The 12,949-nt window shown below is 42.1% G+C and overlaps 1 protein-coding gene across 2 annotated transcripts in view; it reads right to left on the reverse strand.

The window, feature by feature from the left end:
• CORIN (corin, serine peptidase) overlaps nucleotides 1-12,949 on the reverse strand; it is a 387,855-nt gene that overhangs the window by 317,071 nt on the left and 57,835 nt on the right. For both annotated transcript variants that reach the window (XM_088475236.1, XM_088475237.1), the window contains exon 2: nucleotides 7,193-7,337. In XM_088475236.1, the coding sequence (XP_088331362.1) occupies nucleotides 7,193-7,337 (145 nt within the window). The remainder of the gene's footprint in view (nucleotides 1-7,192; nucleotides 7,338-12,949) is intronic.

A 12,949-nucleotide genomic window follows, 5' to 3' on the forward strand; every position in this document is an offset into this window, starting at 1 on the left:
AATACAATTATTTTCGGGTTCCCACACATAGGCATGCCTCAGTCAATAATAAGTAGCGTTCCTGACACTTCTAGCTGGTACTGTACAAGGATTAAAAAAATGAAATGTATACCATCTAACTAAATGAAAGTGATATGTGTATCCACATCATAAATAAAAGTAATATGTGTGTCCCCTCCCCATTATAAATAAAATAAATGTGTGAACCCTTTATTAAGCAAAATAAAATGCATGACCCCTTAATTAATTTCAAGAAGATATCTGATACCTTTATTATTTTAAACAATATATATATACCCCCTTTATAAATAAGATAATTATTAGAGGTGTGTTGTGGTTCTAATCTCCTGAGAAGATCCCATGGTTCAGAATTTGGATTCGGGTTTTGGACTACAAAAATTACATGATCTTAGCTATTTTTATACATTTTAATAAAAAAAAAAAACTATTCCAAAACAATAAAAAACTAAAAATAAAACAAAAACACGGGGGTCACCACACATCTCTAATAATTATATTACCTCCTAATCATTAATAATTAATATCTGTGCCTTTTTTAATTCTCAATATTTGCCCAGTATAAATTGTTTTATTTATTCCATACCCACCCCCACACACGTGGGCAGTAATTAACCTTCCTGATCTTCTTTCCTTGATTCAACAAAGTCCAGTGGGTAAAGACTAAGTAAACTCAGAACCAATAGACTAGACTGCTCAGTTAAGCTTCCTGACACAAATGAGTTAAGATTTGCCAAGCTCTTCTTTATAGAAGGGCAGCTAATCTGGAGTGGTCTTTCATATGTTCAGATGAAAAGTATCAAGAAAGGTAAGTAGTTCCCGCTACACTACAGAAAATATAGGCGGATTATTCCATAATAATATTAAAATGGTGCAATTATTATTAATCATTAAGGTAGAGATATTAATTTGCAAAAAAAGGGGGGGAATATACAGTGCTTAAAAAAAGGGGTCTAATATATTTGTTTTATATATAATGTGGGCATGCAGTTACATTTGTTTATAATGTGGGCATGTAAGTCCCCGGGCACTAGTACCAGGAGCAGCAATTTCCTGGTGGACTGACTACTGACCTGCGTTACTTTTTAAAATAAGGAGGACACAAATATCTCTTTTATTTATTAAGAGGGCACGCATTTCTTTTTTGGTTTTTATTTGTAACTCTTGTGCCCTCCATGCAGGAGTACCAGACAGGGGAAAATGCTACTTAGAATTGGCTCAGGCATCCAAAAGTTAGGGGGGCCAAACATATGCTCTGAACCCCACTTAAAATAGCAGCAGTAGACTTCATGTACTTTTAGGATTGTAATCACTGTACAGTACTTCACTAAGTTTTCCATTTTAATCCTCCAAACTGATGGAATATAAATCGTCCATTTAGAAGGGGAAAATTGCAGATGGCATGCAGCAATATGTGGCAATTATAAAACCGCTGGGAATAAAAAACTAGGCAGACAGGAAATCCTGGTGACATGATCACTAGGGTTTGGCACATTATGATTTGTGTTTAGTAAACACAACTAGTGGTAGATCATGTGTATTTTAATACATGCTATACAAAAAAATGGTTAAAATAAAAAACATATTCCTAGTAAAGCGCAACGTAAAAAATTAAGATAACAAAACAAAAAACGGTGGACTAACTGTAGATTCAATTTAGGCCAAGAACCTTAGCAGCCAGGCTGAAACCCTAGCAGCCAGGCTAGACAGTCACATAGCTCTGTCTTGACCAAAAATTCAAAAGTGCATTTACTTGTTCTTTAGATGATGGTCAGAATATTAGGTAATGTCAAATATTACACAAGGATAAAGTGGATAGATTGTGGTTCAGTATGGATGTGGATCCTCTGTTAATTTGATTTATGACCTAAACCTGGTTGTGTGTAAGAATGGCAACTCTGCTTTAAAGCCATGGCCAGATTATGACTCAGGCATGTTTTCCCATTTTGACTCCACTGAAATATTCCTGTACTGCATTCTATATTCACAGCCTCGGCTTCTGGCCACATCTAATAATGCTATCTGTACAGTATCTATTTCAAAAGCACTAGAGTGTTCCATCCAAGCAACTGTTTTGCACAAGTCTTCCGGCAACTAAACATCACACTTAATGGATCATAGCGACAAATGCAATGACTTTACTTTTACATTAACTTTACATCTCTGTACAGTATATTGTTGCTCTGTTGTTTATATTAAAGCTGCCAGTTTTCAGTATTCATATATAAAGTTTGATAGATTCTGTTGATGTGCCCATAAAATTGTGTTTTTTCTACTTTCTTTTAATGCTAGATTTATTATTAAGAAGACTGAAACATTTCCTGAGCTTTACTGTATTTAGTACAGGGGCAGGTGTTTGTTATCACTCTTTACAGGCTACAGAATACACAAAAGTTGCATTTGATAATCTTTTCCTGCTCAAAAACACATATTTGACCTTTTTGCACCTGGTCGTGCCCCAATGATGTCACACTCATCATTAAGGCAAGACTCTAACTTATTGTAATGTGACAAAATGGACTGGAGAACCATGCAATGAGATATAGGTGTTATGGTGTAGAAGCAATGGTCAAAGTGGGCATGTACTGAGCGATATTCCATACGGTCACTTCTCCAACTGTTTCCATTGTAATAATATTCCATCCACCTACATTTCCATACTACCAATTCTAAATTTGCACATACAGTAAATCCCTGGATAGAATGAGACATCAAAAAAAAAGTTGGACACCAAGGTATATATTTACTAAAGGTCAATTTTGAATTTTTGGTGATTTTCTGTGTGATTTGCAAATCAGGGTTTTACTAAAGGCAAAATCGACTATAAAACCGAATCACGACCAAAATCGACCATCAACCAAACATTGATGATTTCACATAGACCTCTACACGATTCTCTTGTTTACTAGTAGTCGGATTAAAAATAAACTTAAAATCGAATGAAAACCCCCCAAATAAATAGACTAAAAAATAGGTGATTTGTAGCTTCTAAAGACCATTCTATTGGTAGGAAATTAATTATGATGCCTATAAAAGGAGACACAAGCATGTGGTGCACTGTGGCATGCAAGTTAACGCCTGACACCAGTTTCTGCAGCCTAATTCCCTTGACCAGTTCCTCATTATAATCCACCTCCACAGGTGACCCTTCTCCAGTGCTGCGTGTAGAGCGCACTTCCAGTGCTAATTTGGATCTGACGCGGAGTCGAATTTCTGAAAAACAATACACACACTGGCGCTTGTCGCCTTTTAAATGCCCAGTAGAATTCACTGCATCAACAGCTGCCTGCTACATGGCCCACTATCTTCTTGAAGATGTGCGTTGGGCCCAGCGACCAAATAGCAGCTCAAAGATAGGCAACAAGGAGTTTACCAATGCACAATTCTCCTCAAAGTTAAACCTGACATTACAGCCAGGTTTAGTTTTGCCAGATTGAGGCTCCCCCCTGGCCTTCTGCCTCCTCCATCACACTATCCTCACCAATTGGATCCCCTCCTCCACCTCCCTATCCTCTCTTGCCTTATTCCTGGAAGCCTCCATAACAAATAGAGAACTAAATACACTAACTACACTTAAAAACTAACACAAAACTTAAACACACACACTCCCCAGGCACACACACATAAACACTGACAAAGACTAAATAAAAAAAGGTTCAAGACAAAAAACAAGACAGATTTCAAAATAACAATAACAACAGAAATTGACAGGACAAAACTCTCACAAATTTTAAGCACCTATATGAAATCACCTGTAAACACTCCTCCCTTCTCTGTCTCCACAAAACAACCTTTCACTTTGCTTGGGTGTGTGCCAGCCTTTTTATAATGAGTTTCTGTGGCTTACAGTGTATGTGGTATGTTTTGCCCAATAGGTGTACATAAGGAAGTGTTTGTTGATATTGTAAGTGATTTTGTAGGTGATTTTGTTGGTGATTTTGTACAAATTCTAAATCAACCATTTTTACAATCTTGAAAACAGACCCACATCGCATTCAATTTTGAAATCGATTTCAAAATTGAATGTTAGAAAATTAGAGATTGTGCCATTGATTTAGACAGTCGATTTCAGTTGATTAATACTGACATAAAAATAACCCCTTCCTCCTCCTTACAGGCAGCACCCCAGTTAATTGTCTCTGGTAGCAACCGTCAGCACTCCGGTAGCTCCTATGGTAATGTAAACAGCCGGTGGGTGCCAGCGTGCTCTTGCAAGTCTGGTAAAGCAAACAAGCCACCTTCATCGCAGCACCCACTGAAATTCTCGGTCAGCAAAAACAGCTGGCAAACACCTTCTGGTCCCCAGCATGTCATAGACAGCTCTCTTCTGCGGCTCGTCTGTAGTCGGATTCACTGAGTGAAAAATGGCATGAAGAACCTTTGGGGGTGGTCTCCCAGTCCAGTCAGTCAGACAGTCAGTCAGTCTTGTGGACAGTCGATCTCTCAGCGGTCTATGACGGATCACGGACAGACAGTCGGTCTCTCTGTCATGGACCGTTGGTTGATCAGTCAGGAACAGCCGATCTCTCAAAGGGAATAATGTATCAGTTTACTTATGCTAAGTTAATGTACCCCATCATGTTCTGAACTTTGAGGCTGGGGGCTGTGGCAAGCCATGGAGGGTGGCCCAATTAGCCCCTGCATATACTAATATACAGAGAAAATGTCCACTAAAAATCATTTATTATACATGCAAATATTCAGAAGAAAACAGGCATTTATTAAGATTACACTGTAAATCTCCTAGATGACACTTAGTTCATGATGGGTAGAATTTTAAGGCATGCTACTTTATTTTCCTATTTCCAATAGTGTTAACATATGTGTTCTCATATGAATGACATATGTCTGTTCACTGTTTTTATAATGCATGCATGTACCATGCATGTGGATTAAGTGCAGCCATATCGCATGTATAATTCATGTATGTGAGGATTTATATGTCTGATTTGCACCCTGAAAACCTTTAGCATTCCAATAAATAGCAGCATTTGTGGGATGTAGTCAATATCACAATTAAATTCCTAGGGTCATTATACATTTATTCTATATACAACCTGTTAATTTCAGAATATTTTATAAAGCTATTTTAGTTCCACTTAATGGACAAATTTAATTGTAGGTAAGGGGTTATAGAATTGCATGTAAAAATGGTCCGTTCAGTGGGTGTGTTATTGGGGTGTCGTGGGCGTGTCGATGCAAGTGGCTGCGTTTACAGTGTTTTGATGGTGCGACCGATGGTGGTGTTTACGGACACACCAATTGGTATTACAGCGTGCACAGGCGCTGACAGTCGGAATCTCAGACCTTGCACATTGGGCCGCATGGATGTGTACGAGGGAAGGAGTTTGTATCGGCATTTGCATAAACCTGCAGATGGGCGCTTCTGCCTGTGACTCAGAATCAGGCTCATTGCCAGAATGAACACTCCAGAGCCGGATTAAGACCTCACTGGGCCCTAGGCAAGATACTGGTTTGGGGCCCCCACCCCGATCCATTCATACATACTGGAGCTGAAAGAAAATCTTAAAAAAGAACCCCCTCACCCTACAGAACCAAAAAAATTAATTACAAAGAAAACTTATCCATAAAGAAATAAAACACATAGGGGTCTATATAACATAAAGTAGTGATAGGCAATATTTTCAATCAGCGGTGCCTGCAATTCCACTAGCAAACCTATCCTATGTGAAAGCACCCAGATGATGCCCAGTTACACCCACCCAGTGGCAAGTGGAGATAGGACTAAGATATACCACTGTTATGGTACCCTTCCCATTTTTGTGGGATTTACACCGAAACCCCCGCACAGAGTGTAGTGACACAGAGTATGACTCACAGGCAGTCTTGACTCCTGATACACAGCAGTCCCGCCTGTAATCCCCTCACCAGGCATTCACTTCACATGATCCTGATTACCGATGGGGCTCCTGGTGCAGGTCCCCGCACACAGCATCAGTAGCATTATAGCATTGGCAGATGAGTGCAGGGACCCCCAGTGGGGCTGGTTGGAGCTGGGCGGGCAGTCCTACAGTGTAGACACAGTGGGACTTTGATAGAACTGTTCTGAATGGCCGATCTGCGGGGCGGGTCATTACATCAAGCTGTGCACAACGTTTTACAGAGGCAAATTAATGGAATCCAGGGCCGGTATTAGTGATATTAATACTGGTCTGAGCCCCATTACTTAGCCTCTGTAAAACATTTACAGCTACAATTGAAAGCCAGCCTTGTGATGGAGGACCAGATTTCGTGGGGCCCGGCCACAAGCCCATTGGGACCTCCAGGTCCTAGGAGGCTGCTTATGTTGCCTTGTGGAAAATCTGTCCCTGGAACTCACTGGAGCTGATGCAGAGTAAGCTGCAACCGTGCCCCAAAACACAGGGATTCAAATCAGTGCGTTTTTGGGCCAGAATCCCGGGATCCCGCCGATCCCGGGATTGGCCTCCCTAGTCCCAATTGCTCCTATGTTTTAAAACATTTCTTTTATTTGCAACAAACATATTCAATATTAGGCATCAATAACACTTCAAATAAAACTCCAAAAGATTCTCTAATACATCTAAAATGTCTCCTCACCTTGTATATGGAAAATAAAATAAAAAATTGTTTAAACACACACACAAAACTATATTATATGTGAGAGCCATTAAGAATGCAACAATCATTATTAATCAGCCAATCAAAAGCAGTTCGCTAGTGCCAGGGACAGTCAACATAAACATCAAACTTAATTTGCAGCGGCCAATAATATGGCTTTCTATGGCCCATATGTGTCGGTCTGTGTTAGCAATTGTGCAATCGCTCCCTTTTTCTACTCAACGCACCTGTCATGACCCAACCCACCTACCCAGGTACAAGATAGAGAATCATACAAATCTGCATATTCACATATGCATGCAGCCACCTTTCTGTTCATCCATAGAGTGAATACACGCAGCTCAAATTGGCGTAGTACTCCTGGCATGATCTCTCTGTGTATTTATCGCTATCTACTGTCATGAACAAGCCCCTTTATTAAGCAGGAAAATTAAAAACAACATAAATTAATGTAAAACCCACCGGGATATAACATCCATCCAATTTAAACAGTTAAATGCAATCTACAAAGTATATTTTCACCCTAAAAAGTGTTAATAAATGTAACTAGCAAATAATAAGAAACATTACTTACCTACAAAAGTGAGCAGAATGACCAATAAAAATATAAGAGCACAAATACATGGAATCAGAATTAGCAGCAAAACCCGTAGGTATTTGGCAGATGCCAGCTTTTGAGAACAGCCATCCCCCATATTATCTTCATCTGCTCTGAAGACCTGAAGAAGAAAAACAGCTTAGTGTTATCAAGTTTGCCTTGTTCCAAGAATCATTATACCAGCTGCTATCTGATACATAATTAATATGTTACACACACATAGTCAAAAAAATACCAATCAACAAGCTAAAATTATTTCCTTAAAGGCAGTGTCATAGCTAGAGGACTCTGGGTCCTGGTGCAAAATTTGAACAGGCCACATCTCATACGTAAAGTAAAGTCAAGAGGTCCCCTAATAGGTCCTTAATATTTGATAAGCAGGACTTCAACAGAATCACAAGATAAAGTAGTTCGGGCAGTGTACATTAAGCATCACCTGATGTCACAGTGAACCAATTAGGAACCACTTTTCTTACACGTCCCCTTTTTTGTTTAACTTCAGTTTAAAAATTCCTGGTAATTATGCCACTGCAGGACATGGGGATTTGAGAATAGGTGATTGGGAGGAAATGGGGTGAGCAGAGTCAGAGGTGGCAGAAGCTGGAGGAGAGCACACCTTGAGTAGCCTGCCTAGGGGTCCCCGCATCAGCTTTCTCCATGGTCAGTGCTGCCTGAGACCCCCCAGATCCCCACCCCCCTCCCTCCCATACTCACATACTCACTTTCCAGCCTCTGAGGGGCTGGACAGTGGGTATGAGGGGGAGGGGAGGGCAGTAGGCAGAAGTTTTGCCTAGGGTGCCGAGAGACCTTAAACTGTCCTTGTCTAGAAAGGGTGGCCTGGGGCAGGCTGTAGGGGTGAAGTTTGAGGAGAAACACATGCCCCAGGTGATGGAGGCGCCCGCCAGGGATGCTGTGATCACATGAAAACAACGGTGATGATATGTCATCACCCTTCAAATATGTGGCACTGCACAGGTTCAGAGTGCAGGGAGATGGGCTTGGGGAAGCGGAGCTGGGAGGACACAGCTGGGGCAGGTAGAGAAGGGCGGTGGGGTGGAGGAGGGGGGCTCAGACAGGAAGAGGACAAAGCCAGGCCGGGAAAAGGAGGCAGGCAGGGCCAGGAAGAGGAGAAAGGAGTTGGGGTTGTGGTTAATTTGTTATTATCATTAATATATTATATTGATAAGTGGACTTGGCTGCAATTTAAGGGGCTCCAACTAAAATTGTTCCCTCTCATCCAGAGTAAGATGTTGGTGTAAAGCTGCTTTGAGGTAGTATCTACTTCTGAGGGAGGGGGGCACCAGCTAAAATCTTGCCTAGGGCACCGAATTGGTCACGGCTGACCCAGCAACATTCTCATTAAAACATAAGTTCACAAGGGCGTTTGTGTTACTAGTATACATTTTTAAGCCTAACACTGTCAAGATCTAGAAGCAAATTCTTCAGGATTGCGTTTTTTCACATTTTTGGTAGTGAAAGGGTTATTAATGCAGGACAAACATAAGAGATGACAACCAGGGCCAGTTCGAGGCATGTTCAGTGCATGCGGCCGCACAAGTGTGCCAAGACCGTCATGTGGCCGGTGCGGTTGCACAGTACATAATCCACCAGCCTCCGCAACCTGGCCTGCTATGGACTAACCCCACCCTCCTGCTGGTGTTTTTGGTATAAGCTCAGGAGGAGGGAAGGGGCAGAGGGCAGCACAGAACAGCGCTGGGTGCCGAGAAACCTAGCACCGTCCCTGATGACAACAGGATTTTCTTTGCTGCTATATAATGTCAGCCACATAAAGGGCATTCCTTCCTGCTTGCCAAGCAACTGGGTCAGTACTAAATTTGGTCCCTCCCAGTGTCAGAATGGCCTGCAAAACAGCATGCTAGAGGAGGGAGCATGCATGCTACAGGAGGGAGTGTGCACGCTAGAGGGGGTGGTGTGCTCATGCTAGAGGAGGGAGTGTGCATGCTACAGGAGGGAGTGTGCATACTACAGGGAGTGTGCACACTACAGGAGGGAGTGTGCACGCTAGAGGGAGTGTGCACGCTACAGGAGAGAGTGTGCACACTACAGGAGGGGGCGTGCATGCTACAGGAGGGAGTGTGATCAGTTTGCAGAGAGAATGACTAGCACTTAACAAGTCTGACTACAGTCACTTCCCTCCACCTCTATTACATCTGTGTATGCTATGCGCACCAGTGTTAGGTTAGGCTGGGGATGGACAATTGTATGTCCCGTCACAATACCCCAAATCCATAAGGGATTGGCACATGCAAACCGAAAAAGGGAGATAATATTTATATTTTCCATTAACAATATTCTACGCACGCTCAGATGCAACCTATCCCACAGCCGCTCTTCTCATTTAGCACAATGTGCACCACATTACTGAACACATTTTTGGGGTTTAATTTTCCCATCCACGCATTATATTAAGCAATTGTTTCACTGCACACAAGTCAATAATGAGCAGCTGCTGATGTCAATCAGCAAATCTAGGGTAATGGTTGCTGTGATTTCCTGGCACATGCTAGTCTTGGCGCATTGCGGGTTTGGAAAGATATCATCCCGGCAAAATGGATTCATGAGATATATTGTGCGCACTGTACAGTGAGGAAAACAAATGTTGATCAATATCAATAGTTTTGATAAATCAATATTCTATGACCATCCTTAAATTAGGCTCAGTTACCTAGATTACAAGCGGAAGAGGAGGTCAGGAGGGGATGTGAAATGGGGTAAGTGGCAGGGGCGCGTGTGGTGTATTTTTCCAATATAGTGGTGGCAGTCGGACATCTTCCAGGTTTCCTGGGCATGTGAATGTAATCAGAAGGTAATCGGGCACACATGCAAATGCCAGTAATTTCCCTTTCACGTTTACCAACTCGGCTGACAATAACCAGATCAGTTGTGCAGTTATTTTAGGGCCATACTCTGCAATCTCTGGCCAATTGGCCAATATCACTGTAGATACTGCAGTGTGTCTGCCTAGTGTATAACTGCCATATATAGACTACTAATGGAAGAGCTTAATAGTAAAAAAAAAAAAAAAAAAAAGATTGAGCCTCTATCGTTCCATCTCTCTCTATGGATACCCTGGAAATAAAAAACACAAATATAAACTTCTGCGACGGAAAGTTTTGCACTTGGAAAATAAGGATAAGATGTTTGTTGACTAATGCACTGCCTATTTTAAGATACTTTAACAATTATTTACATAGTTGGTAACTGATATCTCTATCTCCTGGTTTCAAACCCATGACAGTTCTATTTATATATGGGGAACACCGTCTATTTCAGATGGATACCAATGCCTTCTCACTGGAAAGGGAGCGGAAGTCGGGAACTGCTTATTTGGAGAGTCATAAATAGCTTTTGCATGTACCCTCTGTGGAGTCACTGTGAATAGAATGTGGCAACTCCTGAGGACTATCTGTAATAACTCATTCACAATTATAAATCATATATGAAAGACTATAATATTTCTTATGTGCAAGATGGTACAATGCCTTATGGATTATTTACATTTTGTTAAACAATGAATATAAAATATGTGTAGCACTTACATTAGTTCTGAAATATATAGGGCTGGGGTAATGATACATAGAACATACATTCTAAACATTTGTTGGCAATGTGCAAACATATCTTTACTGTATTTGGACTACAATGCCCATTCAGCCGTTCGCCCCAGCTCTCCAGACGCAGATGGCCAGAATCACAAAGTCTCTATAGGCGCCATGCGTGAGGTTGTACACAGAGATTTCACACAATATTTTGCTACATAAACTGGCATATTACTTATTTTGTATAGACCCTTTAATGGTTTTAGATATGTGTAATTTTACTACATTAGGTTGACATCCTATGAGTCTACTATGAATAATGTCAAAACATTTTTGACATCACGCAGATTGAGAACCTGTGTCATTTTGTCCTATTTTGATGACACAAAATCTCAATTATCAGGAGACAATCTGATACTCTCTAGAGCAGTGTTTCTGAGACTGTGTTCCATGGAATACCAAAGTTCCACCAAGAGCAGGGTTGTCAAGAGCTTTGGTGGGCTTAGGTACTAGGAGAGGGCATGGGCAACCCTTGGAAAGATTTCCCAAATAAAACCTAAAAAAACTACTATTCGCAGCACTGTGATGCACAGTGGGGCGGCTCCAGGGGCAGTGATGAGTGTGTGTGAGGGGGCAATCAGTGCACTTGCCCCATCTGTAAAACTTCTACTCTCTGCCCACTACTGCTGGCCGTGACTATATAGCAGTGCAGCGGCACATTGGGGGTTTCATACTAGGGGGTTTATGTATCAAGCAGTGAAAAGTGTGGAGAAGTGGACCAGTGGAGAAGTTGCCCATAGCAACCAATCAGCTTTGAAGTAGCATTTATCAAGTACAGTCTATAAATGAATAGGTAGAAGCTGACTGGTAGAAACTTCTCCACTGGTCCACTTCTCCATGTTTTTCACTGCTTGATACATAGGGCCCTAGGATGGCAGTGCCAGTGCTATCCTATTATGAAACCTCTTTTTCTATTTTAGTTTGAAACTCTTTCTCACCCTCTGTGGGTGATTCCAATCCCTAACTCCCTTAATCACATGAGTCTGAGCACTAAGGGTTAAAGGAGTGCATGCTGAGACCTGATTGGAGAAGACCAACACATGCTCTGCTAATCCCTGTTGGTTAGCCTGACGTTATTCATTGAGGATGAGAGCAGAAATCAGTAGACAGGACTTGGAGCCATTTGATGGGAATGTGTATGGTTAAGTAAATTGTAATCTAATTGTAACAGAGGAGGGGGGTCTCAGACTGGTATATTGCCTAGGGCCCCATGGGGTCTTAATGACTCTGGTTCCATGTACTAAAAAAGGCTGAGACCCATTTATTTAGCGCAAAAAGCTGTTACCTTGCAGAGGGTGCCATCTTGCCACGCAAGATGATGCACAACAAATAAAACTAGACCACTCAAAAGCAGCCATAACAGCACAAAACACCTGTGCTTTTTTTTGCTTTGTAAATACCCCCTTTAGTCATTTATGTAGGATTGAAAGGGGTAGATAAAAAATAAGTCTACTGTAATTCCTCACTGTACCTCCCAACTTTTTACGTTCCCAGACCCTGACTCTTTGCAAGTGCTGGAATAGGGGCGTGGTCAAAAGTCTGCAAGATCACGCTCCCTGGTTGCTGCTGTTTTGGGGGCGTGAAAACGTATCATGTCCATGTTTTCATTAAGCTGGGGGACAAGCCCAGCACTTCAGCAGCTGCTGGGCTGCCCCCAGCCTCTCCAGGCACTGAATGAACACCTTTCGCATGTGCGCGCATCCATTCAGCGCTGCTTTGCTATACAGAGTAGTGGTGCCAGACAGTGGCGTAAGTTCATCCTAGACAAGCGGAGGCAAGTTATAATTTGGCGCCTCCCCTCGTCACAGATGCTGACACTAATGTAGCAATTTGCATGCAGACAGGCTATAGATAGACGCAGCCAGCAGCTGATGGTCTGACATGGAGCTCCCCACTAGTGTATGGTGGCTTCTCAGGTGCCGGGAAGGGGTGCCATGTATTGGGCAGCCGTGATGGTACACTCCGGGTACATAGTTACAGCCCTAAGTGGGGTGAATATGTTGTGGATAATGGAGGAGGTGCCCCTTCAGAGCTGGAGCCCGGCGGCAGGCGCCTCCATTGTCTCCCATAGTTCTTATTGTAACTCAGCCACTGGCAGCTATAGCGAGACAGG

Source organism: Taudactylus pleione, unplaced genomic scaffold, assembly GCF_031769625.1.
Source record: "Taudactylus pleione unplaced genomic scaffold, aTauple2 ptg000169l, whole genome shotgun sequence".
NCBI classification, from domain to species: domain Eukaryota; kingdom Metazoa; phylum Chordata; class Amphibia; order Anura; family Myobatrachidae; genus Taudactylus; species Taudactylus pleione.